Raw genomic sequence first — 16,589 nt, 5'->3', positions numbered from 1 at the left:
TCAGGACAGCCTCTGTGACTGGAGCCTGGGACATTATTCAAGTTAGCTAACTCATGGGGAGCCTGGGAAACCTCACTAACCCAGCTGCTGACCACCTGTAAGCTGCCCCTACAGCTCCAGCTGCTGTTACCCCGACTCCCCAGCCACTGGTGTGGTCCTGGGTGGCCGCACCACACACTTCACTCTCAACTGTGGGTTCTCTTCTACCCTGTTCTCAACTTAGTCCTCTTCCCCTTCCTTCTGCCCACCCGCTCTCCTGAGGCAGAGCCTTGCCCTGGATCTTGGTAGAATGGAGGCCTAAGGCTTAAAATTCTCCGTCCCTGGGTTGTTCCTAGGATGGACACCGCCAGGGTTTGACTCTCTGCCTCCAGCTGTTTTACGCCTCTCTGTTGACTGGAGCCCTTTCCATGAAATAATTCTTTCTTATTTTGTGTTATCACACTCTGTTAGTAGAAAGTCCTGCTCTGGTATATCAGTTATTTTCTTTCTTTAAGGTGACTTTATATTCTGATCCATTATATATAGATTTTACAATTTAACTCTATATTTCCAAACCTTGGAGATGAACTCAATAGAAAGTGAAAGTCACTTAGTTGTGTTGGACTCTTTGTGACCCCATGGACTACACAGTCCAGGCAAGATGAACTCATCTGGCTCCCAAATACTTAACAAAGTTTGTGCATGCTAAGTCACTCAGTCTTGTCCGACTCTTTATGACCCTATGGACCATAGCCCACCAGGGTCCTCTGTCCATGGGATTCTCCAGGCAAGAATACTGGAGTGGGTTGCCATGCCCTCCTCCAGGGGATCTTCCTGTTTCTTTTGCTTCATTCAATCAATCAGAATATCCTAAGTTCAGGTAAAAATTCTGCTGCATTGTAACCCAAAGTTATGTTGTTGTTTTTGTTCAGTTGCTCAGTCGTGTCCAACTCTTTGCAGCCCTATGGACTGCAGCACGCCGGGTTTCCCTGTCCTTCACCATCTCCTGGAGCTTGCTCAAACTCATGTCCATTGAGTCGGAGATGCCATCCAGCCATCTCATCCTCTGTCGTCCCCCTCTCCTCCTGCCTTCAATCTTTCCCAGCATCAGGATCTTTTCCAATGAGCTGGCTCTTTGCATCAGGTGGCCAAAGTACTGGAGAATTATATACATTGATAAAATGTACAATGCACTTCAGAAACAATCCAATTTGGAGCGGAGAGATCAGAACACTGCAGCTGGCCTTTTCATTTGCTCAGTAAAATGGGTCTTAAACCTTGAGGAAGACTTTCAGGTTGCCAATATCATGGTTCAGGGAACATCTTAAAATTCTGAGGGAATTGTGGGCTATCCACAGGAGTAGGAAGAAAGTAACAAAGCTAACTACAGAATCATGGCTTTGCGGTGAGGAGGACAGAGTTTATTTGTGAGTGTGTATATGTGTGTTTACGTGTATGTGCATGTAAGTTGGACGGTTGCTGTCTGGGGTCGTTTCCAGAAGTCCTCTGCTTCCCTCATGTGGTTTCCACTCGGGCACAGCAACCCATCTCGCCCTCACCCAGGTACACTGGTTTCAGGGACTGTGAGGGCACAATGTTCACAGAGTGCATAAATGATGCAGGCAAGCCCAGCCATCTACAGGGAGCTCTTCTGCAAGGTTAAGTTATGAAGATGCTTGAGTCTTCCATGGGTGGGGGCTCTCGAGGGTCGACTGTGAGCTGTCTCGAGGCCCCCCCATCCAGCCTGTCTCCGGTCCCCACGTCGAACACAGATTCCTATGGTTGGAGATAGTGACACCTTTTTAATGAGGTCACGTGTTAGGTCTTAAGTGTGTACTCAGGATAAAAAGATGCTTCAAAGCATCAGTCACCTTAACTGTCAGGTGAAGATAATAATAGTACATTCCTTACTTTTTCAATGATTAAATGAGTTAGTACTTGAGAAACACATTTAGATAAGCCCACAAGAGATGGTGGTTATTATGGTTGTTAAGACATAGTTACTGTCCTCAAGATGTTGGTGATCTCAACCGGTAACTTAACAGTATCACTGCTAAATGAGAAGAAATACACTCAAGGGGCATAGACATGTATGGAATTAAGCCCAAACAAAAATTCCAAACAAATATGCTTCTTTGAGACTGAGCTACCTCAATGATATTCACATAAGGACATACTCCAAGGTATCTATATCTCCATCTCTCTATACAGTGAACTATATTGACTTTGCAAAGTTGCTATGTGGATTAAATGAGAAGACCTATGTGGAAGTCTTCAGCACTGTGAATGATATACAATAAGGGCTTAAAAATTATAATTTCCTTCTAAAAATTTAGTTTTTCACTGGGATATGAGAAAATTCAGTGTCCCCTTAGGTTTCACAGGGACAATTGCTTAATGTAATAATCTTAGACCTCCTAAGTGGCTTCAAAAACTGACCTTTGATGTAATTCAGAGTTTTGGAGAAGTTTCTCTCTCTTCACATCCCCAACCCCCTTCTCTCTTCCCCTTGACTCCAGGTAGAGACCACAAAGTTGTGGCAGGCTCAAGGTGGAGGGAGGAATCTACTGCCTACGTAGCTGACTTCAGGGGAGATGCTGGAAGGGTGCAGGTCCCCGCTACCCAGAGCCTGGGGCACAGCAAAGTTCGCTGAATGAAGTGGGGGAGACTAGTAGCAATTACACACAAGGAAGAAGATCCAGAGAGACTTTCTCCCTAAGAGGGTTTGATTCCACCACTAAGTCCACTAAATCATGCTGCCTCTTGTACCACTGAAACTTTGTGAAACTCCTTAAAATTGCCCATGTTACTCTGCAACTATCTGGGGATTAAAAAAATTTTTTTTACAGTTTCCCATTCATTAGGCAAAAAGAACCCCAAATCAAGCTTACATCAACCACTCTTACTCAGGCCAAACAAATCTCCTGGAGAAACCCAAGCCAAGGGGAACAGAAAAGTAAAAGTGAAAGTCACTCAGTTGTGTCCAACTCTTTGTGATCCCGTGGACTATAGCCCACCAGGCTCCTCTGTTCATGGGATTCTCTAGGCAAAAATACTGGAGTGGGTTGCCATTCCCTTCTCGAGGGGATCTTCCCAAATCAGGGATCAAACCCACATCTCCTGCATTGCAGGTGGTTTCATCACCATCTGAGCCACCAGAGAAGCCTCAAGGGGAACAGAGAAGGAGCCAGCCGAACTGCTCCATTAGCTTCAGATCTATTGCTGAATTTCCCCCTAGACTCTTTCCTTGATTTCCATTATCTTGGTTCGGAGCCTTTAAAATCTTAGCATATGGTTAGGGAACAGGGAACTCCTAAACTCTGCAGTGTGATTTTGTCTTAAGCTTGGCATCCAGAAGACTTGCCTGCACCTTCTCAAGTCCAGAGACCAGCTCAGAGAGAAAGCATTCAGCTAAAGGGCCATTTGGATGAGACTTGGTAAATGTTCCTGAACTGTCACATATCATGCTCTCTAGAACCTAATTGAAAAAGGCATTTGAGTGAGAGAGAGGCTGCTAAACACATTAGTGATATTCGGGAAGATCTGGGTTTCTTGACATAGCACAGCGTCAGAGCATAATATGCATCAGAGACCTTCCTCAAATAGCCCTTAATTGTATTTTGATGTCCTGGTGACTGTGAAGATTATTTTTAAATCAAATTGGTGCATTAGAATTACATTTAGCTTTAATTAAGTTGATGCATTTGCCAAGCAGTAATGTACTTAAGAGAATGGAAACGAGACACCAAGTCTTATTTTGTCTTAACACTGTCTCGAGGGCTCTCCTTTTCTTATTTTATGGAGGATTTATAAAACCTTATAGAGTGAAGGACGTTACCAAATAAACCACAGGCCAAAGCCCCAGTGCTGACCAGTGTATTGAGCACTGGCTGAGGATCAGAAACCTGCATCCCATTTGGGTCGGCCGCTGGCCCACTGTTCATCTCAGGAGAAATCAGTTAAGTCACAGTTGTTCTCAAACCTGGCAGATTACCAGAGTCTAAGGGAATATTTAACCATACAGATTTCCAAGTGGGAATTGAGTCTCCAGTATGGGTGTAACCCAGGAGTCTCTATTTTAATAATGTTCTCCTGGAGATTCATACGGATTGTAACACGTGGTTTAACCATCCTAACCATTGTTCTCTCTTTTGCAAAATACTGCTTGCTAGAACCACCTCACATCAGTTGAAAGAAGGCAAGAGGCTGTCAGGGACACTTTGGAAGACTCCGAAATGGGCAAAACTGATGATTGATCTGGGGTGCTGTCTGGTGCCCCCTTCTGGGTCACCTCCCCCTTTCAGCATCTTTGAGTTACTGCACATCTCTGCAATAATGCAAATGAGCCTTACCCCGAGAAACGTTAGTGAACTGTGTCTGGCAGAAAGTAGTCAATGACTACCCTGTGAATATTATCTACTTTTGCACCTATTTGTAAGTTCACATCAGCACTCCTAACTGCCTATATGTGGGTGCTGAGTGAATTTTCCTTTGAATCAGATGTGAAAGTGTACTGGTTCTCTCAACCAGTGATTCGAATTAAAATTCTGACATTAAAATGATTTTAATTTTAAAAAATTATCCTTGACCAGGAGTGACTTTTCCTGAACCCCATTCTATAATCACACAGTTCCTGTTCTTTTGAACCAAATTTAACAATCCAAATAGATTTATAAGGAGTAATGTGAGTGGCCAAAAAGGGCAAAATTAACACATTATCTGAATCTGCTAATATAAATTGCCTTTCTTTTCAGAGAGGAAACCTGCCACCTCGGTGTAGGATGGAAAGCCTGGGGTAGAAGAAAAACAAGTGGATGAAGGGTCTGCCTCCCCAGGTAATAGCTCCAAGCCTCCACTTCCACCTGTGGGTTCCTGGACTTGCTTCTCTCTCTCTCCCCTCAAAAGGGTAAAGGACCATAAATTGTCTCCTTGGAATATGAACTAAACAGCCAAGTGTCCATTTGTTAAGGTTTACTGAATTTTAAGTCAGTCTTTCCAGAATGAAGGCTGGGATGAATATAAGAATCTAAATATGCTCCTGCAGTGAATTTCCACAACTTCTTTTGTAATGGGATTTGCGATTGGCTTGCATCTGGCACCAGTTGTTCTTATAGTTGAACTATTCTTCTGCTACTCTTTCCTCAGGGGAAGAGAGAATGACTGCTCACTATTTAAGCCGTACAGGTACTCATGTCCACCCTTTCTGAAAGTCTTGGATGGGTTGCGATGCTACTCCTTAAATCTTCCCTGGCTTCCCAAGCCTGCTTCAATGCCTTCTTCTTTTTTTTTTTTTTAAAGATTTAAATGAAATGGTGTAGTGTAAATAACTTGATACACAGTGAAAGTGTTAGTCGCTCAGTCGTGTCCAACTCTTTGCACCCCGTGGACTATAGCCCGCCAGGCTCCTCTGTCCATGGAATTCTCCAGGCAAGAATACTGGAGTGAGTTGCCATTCCCTTCTCCAGGAGATCGTCCCCACCCAGCGACTGAACCCAGGTCTCCTGCATTGCAGGCGGATTCTTTACTGTCTGAGCCACCAGGGAAGCCCTTGATACACAGTATATGCTCCCTAAATATTAGCTTCCTTCTAAGTTTTAGATCACGGTTCTATTCTGCAGTGGGATGATGTGGTCAGAAGACCTGATTCATCCCAGTTGATGTTTCAGCACCTCCCTGAGGTGCAGCAGCAGCATCTGGAACTACCTCTCTGCCCACAAGTCCTCGTATTGAAGGGACTTTCTTTCGAGGGCCTGCAGCCTTATGGCCATGGGAGCTCTTTGATAACAGAGCCTGTGAACTGTGGACACTGCAGAGAGCACATACTCATTCACCACGAGATGAGCGGTGGTAGATGAAACAAATCCTGGAGATAGCCGCACAAGGGTTAGGGTCCCCCTTGACCTTAAAGTGGTGTTTTCAATAAATCAGGAAGAGGTGATTCAGACCATCCCACCTCCAGAGGATTTTGTGAATATTAGCTAATGGGACAACTGGTTGCCTGGTTTCGTTCAGACTCACACACAGAAAAATCTGGGACTTATGGCTTCCAAGAAAGAGTCTGGCAATTCAAGACTTTAAATCAGGAATCTAATTTGGAGTTACAAAAGAAGATATGTTTTTCTTTTACGGCCCCCAAATTTAGGTATTCTGACACAAACAGATTGAGTGGCAATTAATTTACATCTCTCTTAAAATTTAATAATATTCAAACAGCAGTTTCCTCATTCCCTCTTTTGGCTCATAGGAATTTTTCCTCTCCTCTTCACCCTTTATGAAACATGGCCATTATCATATAAATCTGTTTGGAGAGAACTAATAAAAATGAAAATGATTTAGATGTGGGAAATGGATTCTTTGGAATAGACATACGTGGTCACTTAAATATGTATGTGAGCCCTTGAGTTTCTTGTTTATGCTTGGTCTTTTATTTCAGAGTCCCTACCAGTGTTTCTGGGTTCATGCTTCCTCAGAGTTATTTATATATGCCTACTATTCAAATACTATGTCAACTTGGCCAAGCCACTGAAGTTATTCTTACAGATTTTAAAAATATGCATCAATGTGAACTAATAAGTGATATCTCCAAGAATATTTTGCAGACTTTCAATGAGACAGGTTACATTGTAAATATGGATGGCAGGATTTACTTTCATCAAAAGGCTAAGCATGGGTTATCAAGCTTTTGCTAATATGTGTGTATAAATGCACATGTATTTGAGTGTGCGTGTCTGAATCTGTGTGTGTGTGTGTGTGTGTGAGACTGTGTGTGAGTTTGTGTGTATCTGACTGTGAGTGTGTAGGGATTATGTGCATATGTGAGTGTGTCACACACAGTCACGTACATGGCCAGGAGAATGATGGACACACGGCTTTTGTGAATTTATGAGATTGTCTCTGATCATGATGCCAGTCCTGATTATAATTGGGTTAACCAGTTTGTATTTCAAGTAGCATTTTGAAAAGCTTTGCTCATTAATTAAGCTGCATTCCATAAAGTGTAATTTTCAGGACTTTTAAAAAACTAGACAGTAAAGGTGTTTGGTGGAGACTGTCTAAGACCCTTAATGACAGAGGTTATCTACTATGCAGGCTCATTACACTCAGACAGAGGAATCCAGGTGGCTCTTTGATGTTATCAGACCTCAAATTATCTGCAAGGACAGCTTGGAGAGTCCTCACATGATGGCATCACATCTTGTGTATCAGTGGTGAGATTCCGTACCTGGAGCATGTCCTGTCAGCAACCACAAAACCTACTCAGAAGGTAAGAGACAGGGTGTCACAGTCTCCTTATCACCAGACTAATTAGATAAAGTCTCCTTGGATGTGTTCAAAGATTAGACAGAGTTTTGAACTATATATCTATAAAGATATATATACTATATATCTTTAGAGTAATTGATCAGAAGACCAGGAAAATAAAATGCATTATGAAATGATACAAATGATGAAGAGATGGTATCTAAATATACTGTACACCTCACTTTGTACTGGGCATGAAATCTCATCTCATTTTTTTTTAACATTATCTCATTGCTCAGTCTCCCTAGGAAAGAGAAAATGGAGTCTGCAAGAGATTAAACAGTTTGCTCAAACTGATGCAGCTAGGATGTGCCAGAGCTGGAAGGTGGACCCAGGTCTTTGTGACCCCCAGACACTGCCTGCTCCTTTCTGCCCTGCACCCTTGCTCTCCCCTACTCTCTGCCCACGATGGTGGGAAGATTATCATGGCTTCCATGAGTGCCAGAGTTTTGGGGAGGTGACAGCAGATGAATCTATGAAGGGAGTTTGCACTGAAAGTGTAGCAAAGCTGACTGTGCGGAGCCTCTGCCTTCAGGCAGTGTGTGGAGACTAACGATGGGACCACAGCAATTCTGAGAGGGGCAGGCACTGCTCTGGGAATAAGGAGGCAGAGCCCTACACCCCGTCTCCCTGAGGCTCACCCTACCATGCCCAAACTGTGCTTGGCTTAGCAGCGCCCCTTCCACATTGTCTTCAACTCTTCGCTCTCTGTGAATATGACTATGGGCTACTGTTGGTCTCTTTTTACAATTGCTTCTCAACAAATCATATTCATCCTGAGTGCAAGGCCCATCTCCTTCAGGAAACAGGTCCTGGTAAACCACTCTGAGCTGGGTTAGCTTCCTCCTTTATAGTTTCCATTCTATTATCATGGACTCTATTTGCCCACTAATTGTATATGCCAGCGACAACACTAGTTCATTTATTTAACCTCCACAGTACTCATTCATTCATTCATGGAATATTTGGTAAGCATCTACTAAGGCTCAAGAGGAGAAGGCACTGGCAACCTACTCCAGTACTCTTGCCTGGAAAATCCCATGGACAGAGGAGCCTGGTGGGCTGCAGTCCATGGGGTCGAGAAGAGTCAGACACGACTAAGAGACTTCACTTTCTCTTTTCACTTTCATGCCCTGGAGAGGGAAATGGCGACCCACTCCAGTGTTCTTGCCTGAAGAATCCCAGGGACGGGGGAGCCTGGTGGGCTGCCATCTATGGGGTCGCACAGAATCGGGCACGACTGAAGCGACTTAGCAGCAGCAGCAGCAGCAAATCTCAAGAACTGGCCTATACTCCAGGGACACAGGGTTATTTAACAAATACAGATTTGTTCTCATGGGCTTTACAAGGGAGAGATAAGTTAACCAAACATTCCCAGAAATATATAAATACAGATAAGTGCTTTGAAGAAAAGAAATATGGTGTCATGAGAGGATCTCACCCAGGTTGCACCAAGGAAGACTTGAGATCTAGTGGGTGCATAATAGTCAATGGAAGAGGGTGTGTGTGTGATGGTGGTGGTGGTGGTGGGTGAGTAGAAGGGTGGGAGGAACAGAGGGCAGGTAGACAATTTCTTTGGCAAGAGTTGAAAGTGAGTGTAAAAGTCGCTTAGTTGTGTCCGACTCTTTGAGATCCCATGGACTATACAGTCCATGGAATTCTCCAGGCCAGAATACTGGAGTGGGTAGCCTTTCCATTCTCCAGGGGATCTTCCCAACCCAGGGACTGAACCCAGGTCTCCCGCATTACAGGCAGATTCTTTACCAGCTGAGCCACAAGGGAAGCATGGTCCTTTTGGGGAACAAATGATGGAGCAGAGAGGCAAGGAGGACAGTGGTGCCAGAAAAGCAGAGAAGTCACCAGGGTGAGAGAAGCCACCAGATGTCTGTAAATATTCTGGTCTAGACCCAAGGGAAGTGGGAGGGCATTAGAGAGTTCTAAACACACTTGTGTGTCATGAGCAGACCTAAGGCAGGCGCAGTGATTCTCTTCGTGAGTGTATTATAAAAGCAGAAGCTTGATGGCTTGTGGAACCGTCTCAGGCTTCATGGGGGTCACACAGCTAGTGAGCGGCTTGGCTAGAGCTTAAATCCAGGTCAAGTGATGCCCACACTTTTTATTCTTAAATATTCAGTGAATCCATGTTATATGTCGTTCTCTTTCTCCCTCATTTTTTATTTCTGCAAAGGAAGCATCTACCTCTGGAATATGAACAGAACTGACTGGAATTAACACTGTTAAACTCCTACTATGCTATTTTATTTAATGACAACCATCCTATAAGGGCTTCCCTCGTAGCTCAGTTGGTAAAGAATCTGTCTGCAATGCAGGGGACCCGGGTTCGATTCCTGGGTCAGGAAGATCCCCTGGAGAAGGAAATGGCAACTGACGCCAGTATTCTTGCCTGGAGAATCCCATGGACAGAGGAGCCTCGTGGGCTACAGTCCATGGGGTTAAAAGAGTTGGACATGATTTAGCAACTCAACCACCACCATCCTACAAGGGCAGGCCTTATTATCTCTATTTTCAAGATGAGAAGACAGAGGTTCAGAAAGTTAGGTAAGATGCTCTATTGTCAGCAAACAGAGGAGCAGGGACGGGACATGAATCCATTCTGTTTGACTCCAAAATTTAGACGATCCCAGGACACTGGGAAAGCATCCTTTCCAACCAAAGTAAATGGGAAGGGAGGAATGGGGCGAGGGGGTGTAAGACTAGACACAGAGACCAGGTGGATCCCACAGCAATCCAGGGAGTGGTGAAGGTGGGGCTGGATAAAGCAGATCTGAGGCAAAGAGAACCAGTAGGAACTGAACATTGAATGCATTTTGGGCATGGGGTAAAAGAAAACCTCAGGTGGCTGGCTTGAGGCCTGGGCAGATGGTGACATCATTCACCCTGGGGACAGGTTTGTGCAGGGGAGGACAGAGGTCCTGGGTGCCAGGCACTCCTGGGGTAGGCATGGAGGAGACTCTGGAGGTTTGGAGAGAGGTCTGGACTGCTGGCTGTTGGCAGAAAAAGCTTTCTTATTATTGAGCAGATATATAGCAAACTCTGGCTGAAGTGATGGTCCATCTGCTTTGATCTGTGACTGTTGGCTTTGCCAGTTGGACCTCCTTTGTCCTCAAGCTCATGCCCTCAACATTCCCTCCACTCTTGTATCCTTTGTTTTCTTTCCTGAGGATAATCTCCAGCATGCCCACTGGGTTAGAAGGAAGGTGGATGAAAATAGAGTTTTGTTAAAAGGATTTTTACTACCTCATGGTTTAAGGAGAAAAAGATAATTCACGAAGCCCTAGTTCATTCAAGGAATGATACTAAATCCCCAAAGCATTGCCTTACACATTCTAAATCAGAGCTTGGCTTCTAAAATGGGAACCTACAATCTCTTTGCAAAGAAAAAAAAAGTTAAGTATGATTTATCACTTCAATCTTGCAGTCTATGCAATGCAGACATTTCATTCCTGGGAATGAACAGTCCTGTTTGCCTGGGAGCAGAGTGTAAACGTTTGATTCGTGACCAGACAACTTGACTTTTAATGGCCTGCAACCGACTAACATAAGCACAAAAATGTACGACCACCACCAGGCAGTTAAAACTTCACTCCTGAGTCATATTTGTCTGGAGCTATTATTTCCATCTAATAAGTTCAGAACAATTTTCTAAGATAAAGCTGTGGGACCTGCACAATGGGGTGTCGTTAAATTTTAAATTCTAGACACTCAAATGATAATCTCAAGAAGAACCCAATATACTGTTCTTTGCAAAGTAAATATAGGTCCTCCTTGTCTTCATCAGCAGATATTAACACTGACTGTCAGTTGAGGGCAAGGGACCACACCAGTAACAAATCCTAGGTAGGTTCTGACTGGCAGGGTTTGCTGTATCTTGATAGAATGGGGCTTCACCTGACAAACACCATCTCATTCTGCTGTACCTAACCAGGCTGTTTAGGTAACATTTACAACTCCAGCCAGTGAGTTCAGCATAGTGAGTCTTCCTCAAGGATGGAGAAAATTCAGATGTACAAGAACCTAATTGTCTGAACGAATCTAAGGAGCTAGGAACCAAGCCTGAACTCTGCCTGGGAAAAGCCCGAGAATCAGCTGGAAGCAGACCACAGATGAACAATGAAAGCTGACCTTGGGTGTGAGCTAGGGGAGCTGCCAGACTTTGGCCGTCACCCACATCTGCTATGGGGCCCACTGGGCGTTGTACCAGGAAGGGCAGCTGAGCGATCCAGGTTGACCCCAGTGGCAAATGGGACCAGGAAACAGGGTCTAGATGGAGGCTTTTGATAGTTCTTTTCTCTTCAGGGACTTTGGAGAAAGTGGAAGAGGAGAAAGCTGATTTCACTGAGGAGGAACCATGTTCAGGCAAAAGCCAGAGGAGTCACACCAGGGAAATGGACAGACCTGAGATGTGAAAAGGACTTCCCAGGCGGCGCTAGTGATAAAGAACCCGCCTGCCAATGCAGGAGATGTCAGAGATGAGTTTGATGCCTGGGGTCGGGGAAGATCCCCTGGAGAAGGGAATGGCAACTCAATCCAGCATTCTTGCCTGGAGAATCCCATGGAAGAGGAGCCTGGTGGGCTACGGTCCCTAGGGTCTCAAAGAGTCAGACACAACTGAAGTGACTTAGCGCACATGAGATGTGGGAAAGCTCAGAGAGCTCCAGGGTGCAGACAAAGGGTTCCAGAGCCTGCTGCAGGGAGGACCAGTGACACAGCACGTGGACAGTGGAGTCCACCATAAAATGGAGGCTGTTTTCCTAATGCTCTGACATATAAATGGTTTTCATGCTAGTTTTCCTCTCCATGCTCTTCAGAAGAGGAAAGAACCCATCTCTAAGGGCCCGTGTGGCTGCAAAAGCAGCCCCTCATATCCTGCTCCAGGGCTGGAAAACGCCAAGTGCTTGTCCTGAGAGCGCTTGTGGCTTGGGTCACGAATAGAGGGAAGGAGTGAAGTCTTTTCTTTGAGACAACCTGGGGAACACGGCGTTACGTAGACTGTACTGACGGCCAGTTTCTGAGTATCTACTGTTACTGTGCTATATGCTTTATGAACCTTATTCACTTCATCCTCACAAATGCCTTAAGGGGAAAAGATCATTATTATCCTTTTATCAGTAAGGAAACCTGGGAAACACGATGTTTGTACATTGCTTAAAATCACACAGCAAGGAGGATATGGACACAGTATGGACTCCAGCCACATTACCCCTGAAACATGAGACTGTGGTCCAGAGAAAGGTTTAGATCTCATGAGCGCCCTGAGGCTCACCTGTCTCTCTGTTTCAGTGACCATGAGGTGGGATGGTTCCTGAAAGAGAAGAACCTCTAGGTGCGAGCCAGGGGGAGCTACCAGTCTCTGGCAGGGATAAATAGAGTTTTAGCCTGATTTGTCAGTCAATGTTAATTTGGGCAGCAAGTACATTTTTGGTTCCCTATTAGACCCCACAGGATGCCAAGCACATCTGATGCTCAGCCTTCATGAAAACTCCGGTAGCAGCTCTACTAATGATGTACTAACCACACTTCTCTAAGTGTGGTCCCTGGGCCAGCAGCGTCAGCACCACCTGCAGACCAGTTAGAAACTCGGATTTTCAAGCCCCACCCAAGATGCGCTGACTCATGCTGAGTCAGAAACTTCCAGAATAAGGCCCAGCAATCTGCATCAACCAGCCCCGCACACGCAGATTTGAGAATCACTGCTCTAAGGCCCTTGGAGGCAGCGCACGTTGAATTATTTTCTTTCACGTACATCACCACTGACTTTAAATCTTTCATTCTTCTTCCTTTAAAAATATTTTTACCTCATTTCCAAATCTTCATTCTCTTGTGGTACAAATTTGTACAAGGCAACATAGGTGTTCATCGGTAATGGGTCTTTGGAAAGAGGTCCCTGAAAGAGAAATATAAAAGAGAAATGAGAGGAGAAAGGAGGCAGAAATGGAGCAAAGGAAGAAGACCGGAAATGGAGAAGTTGAATGTAATTCTAGCACAATCTTTTGCGTTAAAATATCTAACCATTATTATTTTGTTCTGAACATAGGTTTATTTTTAATTTCCTAGCTGAGTTTGATTTCCTTACAAACTACTTGAAAACATTTATGTGGAACTTTTTGTCAGAAATACTAGAGTTTTCTTCAAATCACTTTTTTCCTTTGATTTAGTTGTTCATGAAAGGTGATATAGACTTGAGTCCAAGCAAGAGTATATTCTCTCTATAGAGAGGAGGCAGGTGGCGAGTAGTAAACAACTTCTATTCCCTAAAATGGACAATTTTGTATCTAGTATATCAAAGGGATCTGGGTGTATTCGTCCAGAAATAAGTTCATTCATGCTGTGGAAAAATGAAAAATGTTCGCCTGAGGCTGATTTGATTTGTTATGGTATCACCATCCACTGACTATGAAACTGCAATAATGATAATAAAAGCTACCCTTTTTTGATAGCTTGCTATGTGAGAGGCATGATGGTATGTGGATTAGCATATGCAAAGCTAACAACAGCCCTGTGAGGTCGATTTTGTTGTGTCCCTAATTTGTAAACTATATAAGAGTTTTACAGGTATTATATAAACATAAGCTGTTATTAACTACACAAATATTATAGCTACATAATTGTTTCTGCTTTATAATATACATGATAAATTAAAATTATACAACATGTAATATTTATAGTGTATTATTTTATATGTATGCAAATATATAATGTATAACTACACACTTAAAGATATAATAATATAATGAATAGATGCCATATCTAGAAAACATAAACAAAAGCTGCACATAATTATATTCTTTCTGTGATTCAGTTTGCTGCCCAAAGCTCAAGTACTTTATGCAGTATTATTCCATCCTAATTATATATGTAAATTAACATAAAATATAATACTTAAAAGTTGAAAGTGAAGTTGTTCAGTCGTGTCTGACTCTTTGCGACCCTATGGACTGTAGCCCACCAGGCTCCTCCGTCCATGGGATTCTCCAGGCAAGAGCACTGGAGTGGGGTGCCATTTCCTTCTCCAGGGAATCTTCCCGACCCAGGGATGGAGCCCAGGTCTCCCGCATCGCAGGCAGACGCTTTAACCTCTGAGCCACCAGGGAAGCCCACTATGAAATATAGTCATGATATATAATTTACATACTGTGGGGCACATATCAGCTTGTAGGTAGCATACATAACAGAAACAAAAGCACCCAGTACAATATTTATCCTCTGTACCTTGGATGCATTGGTATTTGTTTCGCTCAGGGCTGCCTATGCTATATACACCATGGTACCTTATTCTCTAAAAATGCTAGTCTGGGCCCCACTAAATTGATTTCATGACCCACTTCGGGGGTGACCCACAGAATAATCTAAGGACCCTGTCTGGCCAGTCTTCTGAGATGTCCATAAATACCTGGTGGTTTATGTTCTTTGCTTGGTCTCTGAAATTGTCGGTGCCATTTTCTGGATACGTGAACACTGAAAGAGACCAGAAAAAGGAGATTTATGAGCCCAGTCACCACATTTGGGAAACACACTTGAAAGACGTAGCTTTATTTATTCCCTGAACCACAGTTTCAACTCAGTTTCTCCCTGCCTTTCCTTATCCTCAGCGACCCAGCTCGCGTGTCATGCTCCATCTGTTGCCCTCTGCACCCCCTGCAGGGTCCGCACCACACTCTCTGCACAACCACACCCTCGTCCACGCCTCCCGGCCAGCACACATCCTCCTGCATTGCTTGGCCTCATTTGGCAGTGCCCTTCTCAGGAGCAGAAACCATGTCATTCATCTTTGTTAAATGTATCCAGTCGTTTGTTAAGGGGATGGTAGCGACTTCACTTTCACTTTTCACTTTCATGCACTGGAGAAGGAAATGGCAACCCACTCCAGTGTTCTTGCCTGGAGAATCCTAGGGACGGGGGAGCCTGGTGGGCTGTGGGGTCACAGAGAGTCAGACACGACTGAAGCAACTTAACAGCAGCAGCAGCAGCAGGGTAGGTGAGGTATGGCACAATTTAACTGTATTTGAATACACTTTTCTAAATACCAGACTCTTTGATCTCTATTCAATATCTTCATGCTAGTTTCCTGATGATCTCTGTATTCTACTTGCAGGTTACAGTTTCAAGCTTCAAAATACTTCCTCAATCTCTTATTTGGCAGTGCACTGGGGGCTATTATTGAGAGAAAAAATTAAACAGTGGTTTCTCATTTAGTATGTTCTTAAAATACATAATTCTCTACCTTTTGCATTTTAGCAGCCATTCTGTGACCTCTGATGAAGAAAAACGCTTCTCAAGATGGGTAGGAGTTGTCACTGTCTACACACACAGCTGTGGAAGGTCCCTGATGGGTTGATGGGTATTGGGGGGCTCTGCCTTAGCTAGTTCAACCATCTAACCCAGGAGACCAACATCATGTATCTTTCTTAAACAAAAATAAAAGATGGCACATGTTTCCAAGTCTATACGATAGGGCCCATAGGGTTGAAATCAATCTACCTTGTAGAAGCTTTGATAATCAAAAATAATACATTGCTGTTTTAGTCTTCCCTTTGGGTCTCCTTCAGAGGGTATAGGAAACCAGCAGAGGAAGAGAAACACATCACAGAAAGCTCTGTACCCTCTGTCAGTTAGCCCTGACAATCTCCACTGTCCTGCAAATGGACTCAGTAACCGTGATGAAGGAGACACACTTCCGAACAAGAGCCCCTGTAAATGTACCAATGCTCAGTAAACACCTGCTGTCCATGGTTTATGGTTCCAGGGATCTTCCCTGGCGGCTCAGACGGTAAAGCATCTGCCTACAATGCGGGAGACCTGGGTTCAATCCCTGGGTCCGGAAGATCCCCTGGAGAAGGAAATAGCAACCCACTCCAGTATTCTTGCCTGGAGAATCCCATGGACGGAGGAACCTGGCTAGGCTACAGTCCACGGGGTCGCAAAGATTCAGACACGACTGAGCGACTTCACTCACTTACTATGGTTTCAGAGCCTGTGGACGCAGTTCCATTATCCCTAGGAAGTCAATATGCAGTCATGGGAGGAGCTCCGCTTTGTAGGAAAATGGAAAACGAAGGGCCGATGCTTACAGACCTTGTCTGTCTGAATATTTGGCTATGCAACTTCCTGGTTTAAAAAGAGTAGAGACCAGCAATACTTTTCTCTGTTTTAAGTGATTACTTGAAATCTTGGCATAATACTTGATTCTATAAATATAAAACTGGACACATTTAACGAATATTGAGTAGTTGAATGGAAACATAACAAGACCGTCTTCTTAGAAAATTACTGATTGAAACTAAAATTGA

At 44.0% G+C, this 16,589-nt stretch overlaps 1 protein-coding gene across 2 annotated transcripts in view; it reads right to left on the bottom strand.

Annotated features, from left to right (window-relative positions):
• The window catches only part of STAC (SH3 and cysteine rich domain), a 114,175-nt gene that overhangs the window by 15,550 nt on the left and 82,036 nt on the right, over window positions 1–16,589 (bottom strand). For both annotated transcript variants that reach the window (XM_068982991.1, XM_068982992.1), the window contains 2 exons: window positions 14,693–14,757; window positions 13,098–13,186 (listed from right to left, as the gene is read on the bottom strand). In XM_068982991.1, the coding sequence (XP_068839092.1) occupies window positions 13,098–13,186; window positions 14,693–14,757 (154 nt within the window). The remainder of the gene's footprint in view (window positions 1–13,097; window positions 13,187–14,692; window positions 14,758–16,589) is intronic.

The sequence above is a fragment of the Capricornis sumatraensis genome, chromosome 10 (assembly GCF_032405125.1).
Source record: "Capricornis sumatraensis isolate serow.1 chromosome 10, serow.2, whole genome shotgun sequence".
Classification (NCBI taxonomy): domain Eukaryota; kingdom Metazoa; phylum Chordata; class Mammalia; order Artiodactyla; family Bovidae; genus Capricornis; species Capricornis sumatraensis.
The sequence above is the reverse complement of the archived record's forward strand: the minus strand, read 5'-3'. Positions and strand labels throughout refer to the sequence as shown.